This window comes from Terrapene carolina, unplaced genomic scaffold (genome assembly GCF_002925995.2).
Source record: "Terrapene carolina triunguis isolate 2854851 unplaced genomic scaffold, T_m_triunguis-2.0 Scaffold261, whole genome shotgun sequence".
In the NCBI taxonomy this organism is placed as follows: domain Eukaryota; kingdom Metazoa; phylum Chordata; order Testudines; family Emydidae; genus Terrapene; species Terrapene triunguis.
Genome location: NW_020664612.1, coordinates 1379393 through 1389803, shown reverse-complemented (window position 1 = coordinate 1389803; position 10411 = coordinate 1379393). Strand labels below are relative to the sequence as shown.

General features: G+C 45.1%; 1 protein-coding gene across 1 annotated transcript in view; it reads right to left on the bottom strand.

Moving 5' to 3' along the window:
• The window catches only part of LOC112107610 (SITS-binding protein-like), a 67301-nt gene that overhangs the window by 12038 nt on the left and 44852 nt on the right, over nucleotides 1–10411 (bottom strand). The window contains exons 8-9 of the mRNA XM_024201384.1: nucleotides 6829–6950; nucleotides 4791–4970 (exon numbers count right to left, since the gene is read on the bottom strand). Coding sequence (XP_024057152.1) covers nucleotides 4791–4970; nucleotides 6829–6950 — 302 coding nt within the window. The remainder of the gene's footprint in view (nucleotides 1–4790; nucleotides 4971–6828; nucleotides 6951–10411) is intronic.

Sequence of the window (10411 nt, the reverse complement as noted above, 5' to 3'; positions counted from 1 at the left end):
CCCCCCCCCCCGCTCCTTGTCCCCTGACTACCCCTCCTGGGACCCCTGCTCCTAACTGCCCTCCAGAACCCCACCCCCTACCTAAGCCTCCCTGTTCCTTGTCCCCTGACTGCCCCTTCCTGAGACCCCCCCCACCCTAACTGCCCCCTCCTGAGACCCTACCCCCTATCTGTACCCTGACTGCCCAAAACCTTATCCACACCCCCACCCCCCGACAGCCCCCCCCAGAACTCCTGACACATCCAACCCTCCCCCTGCTCCCTGTCTCTTGACTGCTCCCTCCAGACCCCCCCTGCCCCTTCTCTGACCCCCTGGCCCCCTTACCGTGCCGCTCAGAACAGTGTGTCGGGCTCCATGTGGAGCCCGACACGCTGCCACGCTCCCCAGCGGAGCGCACAGCCCGGTCCCCGCCCCCGCAGAGCGGCGCGCTGGGCAGCGGGGGGGGGGGGGGGGGGGGGGGGGCTCCCGACTGCCGGAGACCCGTTGCGAACGTCTGGCGATCTGCAAATGCAGGGAGGGGGAGGGGAAGGAGGGGAGTGATCTCAAGCAGCAGGGGAGAGGAGGGGGAAGTGGAGGAGGGGCTCTGGCTGCCGGAGCCCCGTGTGAGTGGCACGATCCAGCCGGCTGCCCTTTCCGGGGGGGAAATCCGGACATTTACAAATTCCCCCCGGACACTATTTTTAACTTAGAAAAGCCAGACATGTCCGGGAGAATCCGGACGAATGGTAACCGTAGGCTTGAGGCCTATGAATTTTGGCATAGATAAATGGCCCAATGGTCACTCCTAAGTTTTGGGGAACTGGGAATAGAGTGTTTAAGGGGGAAGTTTGTATATATTGACACCGGCAACCACAGGAAGATGAGCTAACACCCAGGGCCGGCTCCAGGCACCAGCCTAGCAACCCTGGGGTGGCCAATGAAGAGGGGGGCGGCACGTCCAGCCGTTCGGCGGCGGGGCTGTCACTCCCTCTTGGAGCGAAGGACCTGCCGCCGAATTGCCGCTGTAGAATGAAGCGGCGGTAGAGCTGCCGCCGATCGCGGCTTTTTTTTTTCTTTTTTTTCTGCTTGGGGCAGCAAAACGCTAGAGCCGGCCCTGCTGACACCAGCTTTTGATATTTTAGGATAGGAACATCTGCAGATGTCTGACCACAAGAGGGCCATCATGGCAACGAACTGACATATATGATAATATATATGATATATTTGAGATCATTAATATACTAACCTATAGGAGAAGGGCACCCCAACATTAGTAGGGCAAGGAAATACAAATAAGGAAGAGGGGAGAAACCCCTACTGAATATGCATTAGGCATAGTGGTGTCAGCACAGTATATTTGGGGGGAGGGATAGCTCAGTGGTTTGAGCATTAGCCTGCTAAATCCAGGGTTGTGAGTTCAATCCTTGAGGGGGCCATTTGGGGATTGGTCCTGGGGTTGGACTAGATGACCTGCTGAGGTCCCTTCCAACCCTGATATTATAAAGGTCGTATCCCAGCCTGTGTGCAGAGGGAAAGAGAGAAGTAGCCCTTGCGAGGTGCCAGGATGATGGCCACTGGTGAGGATGAGGAAGGTAATGGTGGTGAGGAAGATAATAGTTAACATTTCAGGTTGCCCTGCAAGGGATGGTGTGAGTATATGGATGTTCAGATGTACATTCTCTATATCTCTATCTACCTTTCTGGATTAGCGTGCTTGTGACTTCGCTAAATGTATTAATAAACTATTACAAAGACAGAAGGTTCCTAAAGTGTGAGTGTTGCAACTGTGCACTTCAGGGTTCCCAACTGAACAGTAATTGTAATAATACTGGGCCTGATCTTGGGACAAGAACCTGTCGAACCTCAGAGTGATACCTGGGAATTCCTAAGTAATCAATATAATTAATACACAATCCATAGATCAGGCTACAAGCTGGGCACCCAAAACCAAAGCACTCCAAATCTTTAGTCACTTCTGAAAAGACCCAGATGACTGCTAGTCTCCAGAATGAAATTCACTTTTAAAAATCAGGCTTTAAAATTTCCACTGCCTATTTTAAAAACCTCAAATCAAAGCTACTTTTGGCAAAACCCTACCAAGGAACTGACACATAGTGGTGTATTTTGGATTGGTTTTGAAACTGAAATCATCATTCTCTGTTTGTGACATCACAATGCACTGCTGTGGAGATTAATGTGATGTCCCAAACAGAAGATTATGACTTCGGGAATAAACTGCAAAAGAAATCTTAAACCACCATGATCCTCAGTTTTTATGCAATTTTTCTAGTAATCAAGAGTTAGAGAAGAGATAAAGAAAATATACAATATCAAAGCAGATATATATTAGAAAGAAGTTTTTCAAAGTTTTAAATGAGTCATCAATTGCTCTTTGAGCATACATTCTAGATTTAATAAGGCCATAACTAGATGCTAAATTTCACACCATTTATATGCTAAGTGAACACTTAGTGAGTCTTAATGCAATGAAAGAGATAAATCTGCAGAGGCAGATAAACTCAAAGCTATAAAAGCCAAGATCAATGTGTGAATATTCCAAATTCACAAAAATATTTAGACATTTAAATTAATCTCAATCTGAACAAATAAAAAAAGCTCCAGGCAACTTAATTAGATATCAACTGAGTTTGAAACTCTACTGGAAAATGAGTAAGAATGTTAATTGCTCTTTAATGTGCTGCAACTATCTTGTTAAATGGTAACTGGTAACATTCACTTAACATGAAATTACGCTGCTACTCTGAAATTTATGGATCTAGAGGATTGTAATTTAAAATATTCTAGCTCAGATAGAACTCCTCAATATATGAACATCTTTCTAGAGGGTCAAAAATAGCCTCACGCATATTCACCAATCTGTTTATCTACAGGCTTTAGTGCCTTCATCAGGGCACTGACCTCAGCCTGTGTTTATACACTAGGCAATCTCAGTTTTCCTTCACATCATGACCATATTTGGGCAAAATTCTTCAGCTGATGCCTTTTTTCCAGTGAAAAATGCATATTTGGCTACAATGTTTCATGGATTCATGTCAGTTTGCCTGAATTGTTTTGGCTGCAAAAAAATTTTTTTTAAAATCAAAATGTTTCCATGTTTTCATGCCTAAACATTTTTTGCTTCAAAGTTTTCTCTAATTTTTACTAAAAAAATCAAAAACATTTTGATTTTGTCACAACAAAATGTTTCATTCAACCCAAACTGAAATTTTTCGACATTTTGATTAGCTGAAAATTGACTCAGTGCTTTTCATTTTCAAAAACGTTAACTAATGCCAGCGAAATGTCTGAATGTTATTATTATTAACCCCACTTTACAAATTGGGAAACTGAAACAAAGGTTATGTGACATGCCCAAGACTACAGAAAGTCAGTGACAGGTTTGGGATCAGATTTTAGGAATTCCTGGCTCTCAACTTTTTGCTTCTCATCTGCCTTTTGCATGGAAATAAAACAGAAAAATTGGCAGAAAAAAAGTAATCGGTTAAACAAACAACTGAATCTTCTATGAGTAATCAAGAAATGCATTATAAACTGGAACCCTGTGCACTCTCTTTTCAGTAATGGAAACACACATAGATATCAGGGCATCATCCAGTGGCCAACATTGAACCTAATATTTATTTTGATTTCCAAGTTTCTATCTTTTTTTGTAAATTCTCAGCTCTTCATCAAAATTAGAAGAGTCAATAAACACCTGATCAACCTTACAATAATAAACCAGATGCACACAACTCAGTGCTCCAGAGAAAGCCTATAGCAATAAGCAAGTATACAGCCCTGCTCCCACAAGCAACCAGGAGAGCCTCTTTTAGTGCTCACAACCAACACTATGAGAAACAAACCAGTGCACATGTATAGAGGATCCTACAGTAACAAACCAATGATTTTCCACAATTGGACTGGTAGGGGTCATTAAGGAAAATGAATGGGCAGAGGCGATGAATGAAGTTTATAAATTGCTCTTCAGATAGTTGGAAATTTCTGTCTTTTGTACCAGCGCAATAAGTGGCAGCTACTTTGCCAAAGCGTTGTAAACACAACAGTGAAATACTGATGCTGCAGGAGTTAGAGGAGACTTCAGAGAACATCCCATAAATCAAAATTATTCTTGTGTAGTCTTTGCCAAGCTCTCCAAAGGTAGGGCAATTGGAGGGAATTCAGAGAAGTGCAACAAAAATGACTCAGGGGCTGAAGTCTCTGACTTATGAGGAAAGATTTTAAAAGCTAACTATGCTTAGCTTGGCGAAGAGATAACAATCTGGGATCTGATCATGAGTACAAGTATTTGGACAATATAAATGTCAAGAAGGAAAAAGTGTTGTTTAGAGTGGGCAAAGGGGCCACAACTAGGAGTAATGGGATGAAACTCAGAAGAAAAAAATTAGGTTGACTATCAGGAAACAACTGGCAGTAAAATCCGATAGGCTGTGGAAGAGCCTCCCCAGGGATTTGTTGGAAGCTCACTCACTAGAGCCATTTAAAATTAGAATGAGAAAAGCACTAGAGAATATAGGGAAAAATCTTCCATTGACCTCCAGGTTTGGATAAGTGCCAATTACTTAATTGGTCTTTTCCCTCTTTAATGTCTATGGGCCTAATCCAAAGCCCATTAAAGTCAATGGGAGTCTTGGATCAGTTTCTATGTTTCTAACACAGGAATGCCATTTAATTTGGAGCATTCAATGAAGATGGGTCGGGAGTGAAGTGTGGGCATCAGGGGGTACCTGGTCTTAATCATAATCTTAAACGTTGCTGCATGTAATTAGTACCCAAATCTCTCTGTGTCTTACCTCGTCTCCAATGAGGAATTCGTCATCTATAGTGAAGGTGACTGGGTCATTGGGGCTGAGCCACCACAGCGGCCGGAAGATGGGATACCCCCAGGAGAGCCATTCCTTGCTGAATTTTAGAATGAGCGGGACAACAAAATCTTGATGCCTCTGTATGTATTGCCTAGTGAGATTCAGTACCTGAGGAGAAGAATTTAGCATGTTCTCTCACTTAATAGATGGCAATATAAGAGCAGAAAAATGAGACTTTTAAGCCTACTTATGTATTCCTGGAGGAAAAGAGTAGTTGCTCAGAAAAGCAGACACAGTAAATCCTAGCAGAATGATCAATAGACACAGCAGACAATCATGTGCAAACAGCTGTGATAGACTGATAATAGCTGTAGCTATGAACTCCACTAGGAGCTGAGTATATTGGTAATATCCCCTCTGGATTCATCTCTTCTAACCCATAAATGATTAACTCTTCTGCTACTAGTGTAGAGGATGTGATTTAAGCACTCATTCTCCCAGCCTGAATTTTCACAAATAATTTCCCCCCTTATAGTCTCCCTCAGCTCCATGTCTGAGATCAGCCTGCTTGATTCTATTCTAGATACTTGCTGTTTCAGAAGCAACAGGGAGATGTGTATACAGAAGGACACCCTGTTTCTCTGACTGCCATTTCTGCTTCTGAATGTTCGGCAAAGTGTTCCCTTGAAGTGCAATCATCCTGGTGGGAAGTCAGCAGCGCTTCAGGGGTGATGCACCTCTCTCCTAAACTGGGGAGCACTGGAAGCGCATTATCTCCCAGGCACTTATTTGCTTCAAGAAAAGTCTGGAGTGCAGTTCTGCAGTGTTCTGTTCTACCACCACTCTTCTTCTATGTGCATGTGGAACTGCTGGGAGAGATAGCGTGACTTCATGGGCAATGGTGCCATCAGTATGTTGATAGTACACAGCTCTAGGTATCACTTTCATCAGATCTGGATGGCGGGGAGTGTCACTTCTCACTGCTTTGTTGTTATTGAGGGTTGGATGAGAGTGATCTGGCTAAACTTAACCCAGGCAAGAAAGCAGTGCCTGTAGAATGGGGAAAGGACCTTGCGAGTCCAGTAGGTGTGGTTTGCTTCCTACTGTTCAGGGGTATTCTCTAGTGTTTGTCTAAGTGGTGAACAAATTGATGGTGATTTAGGTTGCCCGATTGCTCCTGGAATCTCAGGTGGCACTGGTAGCCCAAAAGGCATTATCTCCTTCGGGTAAGGCATTCTCTCAAACACGGACCTTGCTTTGTTGTTCATATCTTTATGACTTCTAGACTGGTTAACCGCAATGTGTCTTATACTGAATTGCTCTTGAGAACCTCTCAGAAGCAACAGCTGCCTGGGGCAGAAAGCAGCTTACACCCCTGTTGAGTAAGTTTAGCCACAGGCACTATATTACAGGAAGTGCCCTGGCTTTCTAGAACAGCTGAAACACTTGAGCCAACAGACCCGAGATATAAACATCTGTGGTTCCAGAAACAGGGTGTTCACACTGAAGAGCCCTTGTCCTGGAATTCACTTCCTTCACTGATCTGACCAAGCCCAGGTTTGTTGATTTCAGTGGGAGCTGAAGGGGCTCAGCATTATTGAAAATCCACCCACACTTGTTAGGAATCTATGGATTTAGGAGCCTGACTTTTTAAGATTGTTATTTGTTCCTGTTACTTTGGGATTACTTAATGTTTCCAGTTTAGAAACACTGAACAGAAATGAAAATCAATTCTTCAAATTGTGTCGAGGGGAGCTTGCATTAATGATTTTTATTATTTTTTTTTAAACCCTGTCATTTAGAACACATGGGTTTAGATTTTAGAGACCCAAATTCTGAACCTTTTGGCCTTAAACACCTCTGTGCCTCAGCTTGTTCACCTGTAAAAAGGAGATGGTAATACCGGCTTCACGGGGGCGTTATAAAGCTCTGTTGTGATCTTTGGATGAAAGGTGCTACAGGGCAGTTTAGCTGTCCTGTGTGCGTCAGGGAGCACGCGCTGATGTAGTATGTGGAGAGTACGTACCCAGTCGTCACAGCAGACCCATGGCGGAGTGCTGAAGGACATCACAGGAAGGAAAGTCACAATCTGCAGCCAACGAATATACAGCTCTTCTTCTGTCAGGAACTCATTTGCCAGGGTCCCTCCTGTGCAGGACATATTCAGTTTGGGAAAAGGCAAATCAAAAGCTTATTTGTAACCCACACACCTCCTGGGTGTGGTGTTCGGTCCCCTCTATTGGCACTGAGACCACTTAGAGATTAATGAGTCTGCTACAGCCTTAGCTAAGAGCCATGTGGCTTTTAGCTCACGCAGTAGAGCAGTGGTCCCCAATGCGGTGCCCGCGGGCGCCATGGTGCCCGCCGGGACATCTATGTGCGCCCGCCTACTGCCAAGGGAGCGCCCCGCCGCCGAGGAGCGCGGCCGCCGGACAAGCAGCTTCCTCTCGGCGGCGACGTCTCTTGATGACGCTGCTTCTCGGTGGCAGCGACACTTCTTGGCGTTGCCACTTCTCGGTGGCATTTCGGTGGCTGCTTGTCCGGCGGCCGCACTCCTCGGCGGCTAGTCGTCTGGTGCCCACCACACTGAAAGGTTGGGGACCACTGCAGTAGAGGCTCATGTATTTAGCTCCAGAAATCCCAGGTTCGATCCTGCCTGCCAAAGACTGGGGTCTGTCGGTGTTACATATGCAGTCATTTATAATGAGATGCTCTAACCCCAGAATCTGTGTTGCTGCAAGGTGCCAGACAGAAAGCCCTAGAAGTCCATAGTTTATCCACAGTACAGGCAGTAGCAGCTTCCCCTCCCGCCCCAGCCCTGCAATGTATTTCAACCTGTTCTGGAGGGGTAAGAAGGTACTTCAGTCCTCAGGCCTATTTGATTCTTAGCCTCTCTGTCAGACTGCAAACGAGCATGCGAGTCAAGGGCCACGGTTTTGGACACTTTCCCACTGAGAAGAGGGCTGAAATCACTGACTCGTTACTCAAAGGCCACAGAACAGCTGGCACCTGTAACACGTTGTCACTAGTGAACAGGGCAAGCAATAAATGAGTGATGGAGAGGTGAAAGATTGCATTTCACAGTGGGGAAAATTTTCAAAAGCAGCTCAGTGATTTTGGATCCTAAATCCCATTGACTTTCAAAGGGATTTAGGTTCCTAACTCTCTTTAGAAAATGTTGCTCACTATCAGCCCCACAGTATAATCCTTACCTGTTTACAGGAAGTACTATGTAATGCTTTGTTATTTGTATTGCAGTAACACCCAATGTCCTCAAATGAGAATGGTGACCCATTGTGCGAGGTGCTGTACATAAACATAGTCAGATCGTTTCCCCATCGAGAACATTCATTCTCAATAGATAAAGGATGTGTTATTGCCTTTTGACAGATGGGGAATTGAAGCACAGAAAGATTAAGTGACTTGCTCAAGGTCACACCAGGAGTCTCTGATACCTAGGCCACTGCCTTAACCACAAGCTCCTGCCCTTCCTAGATGGCTAAAACTCACCTATGTCAGATACTAAATGCAATAGCTTTTAAATATGGTGCAAAGGCTTGACCCACATCTCTCTCAATAGAACAGGTAGCAATGGCATGTATATTCTTTCCAATCCTCTGAGCCTCCCAGTCACCAGGAAGCTTACAGAGTATTTGAGTTTTCTACTTTTCCAGATTGTTCTTTTTCTCCTGTTAACCTGGGATTAATATTTCCCATTTAGAAACACCCAACAGGAATGAAAACCAGGACTTCAAACTGAATAAGCGGCAAGATCGTAGTATTGATTTTTAATATTTGAAAACTCTTCCATTTTAACAAGTCATGTGATCATACAATGAGCTGGAACCCTGGGTGGTTCTTAAGTAGAATACCACCCTTTTTTCCATGTCAATCTGACCAGCAGGCTAATAGGAAGCTCCTAACGCATACTCACAATCAAGGGGGGGAAAATGGACACAGGAAGAGGCATATGAGAAGAGTCTGTAGCAGGCAGCCTAAGTGAGTTAAGCACCCAACTCCTATGGAAATTCAATGGGACTTGTGTGCCTAGCTCCCTTAGCGCCCTTTGAAAATCCCAGCCTATGTCAGACTTTTAAATGTAAAGTTATATCCTCAATTGATGTAAATGAGCATAACTCGATCGAAACAAAGGGAGGGTCCAGCCCATTGACTGTAGTTTTCTATAGTTTGTTGCTAGCTGATTGGGGTACAATGAAAGAAAACTACCCTGAATGTGTGATTGAAACATTAGTGAAGGCGGGAAGAAGTTATTTATTTGGAGGTGGGATCTCTAGAACGCATACAGCATATTGAAAGACGACGGGTCGGGCGACATCTGAACGGAATGAGGACCAATAGTATGGCTCAACCGAAGTTCAACAAATCCAAGGGAAGAACTTTAAACTAGAGGATGAATGGGACAGGCCTGTCCGTAAGTTTAGACAGCAAAGAGGAACAAGATACGGACGAAAGAAGCAGCTATAACAACAGGAAGGGTGGAGTGAGAACGGAACTGGCATGATCAGATCAGGTGATCACTGCCTCAAGGGCCAGGACTACAGAGGAAACTTTACTGGCAAGCTATCCTGGATACTGCTTTTTCTGGTATATTTTATTCCAGTTCCCCATTCGCACCCCAAGCAAAATAAACGACATGGTAAAAGCACGGCTTTCCTGGCCTAACTGCACCGCCACTCAGGGCTTTTGCCAACACAGCCACGTCTGTCAGGCATCACAACGCTTCGCACTCCTGACCAACCTAGCTATTCCAGCAGAAGTCTATAGTATCCAAATTTAGCAGTATTTAAATTACCCAGGAAGACTTTGAAGCCTCTCCCATTTCCCACCTCACTGAGGAAAAATGGGTGCTGTAGACTTCACACCTTAGTGAGGTGGGAGAGGTCACATCTCTTCTGTGCTATGGTTTAGCTGGTGACATTTTTATGCCTGCTCGGGTTAGAAAGGGAACAGTCCCTAGGACAACACTGTATAGATAGACCCAGAGGCGGCTCTATGTTTTTTGCCTCCCCAAGCACGGCAGGCAGGCGGCTTTCGGCGGCGCGCCTGCGGGCGGTCCGCCTGTGCCGCGCCATCGGCGTCCCCGCCTCCAAATTGCCGCCGAAGCTGCGGGACCGGTGGACCTCCTGCAGGCACGCCGCCGAAAGCCGCCTGCCTGCCGCCCTCACAGCAACCGGCAGGCTGCCCCCCGAGGCTTCCCGCTCCAGGCACGAGCTTGCGGTGCTGGTGCCTGGAGCCGCCTCTGGATAGACCAGGACCAGATCCTCAGGCAGTGTAAATTTTTATCCAAGTTATATGGAATTACATATAACTAAGGCTAAGGACCTGGTCCTGTGTACCTGCAGCAGAAAAACTAATTCTTTTATTTGTGTTTTTACAAAAATCTAGATTTTTGTGGACAACAGATAATGCAATGTTGGTAAGTAGAACTGGTTGAATTTTTTCAACCCCCCCAGAAAATAGTGTTTGTCAAAAATATTTGTTTGTGTGTGTGTGTGTGGGGGGGGGGTTGTTTTGATTAAGTTTTTCATTTTCCAAAAGAATGTTGGGGGATTTTTTTTTTTGGATTTCAGAATTTTTGGTTTTGAAAT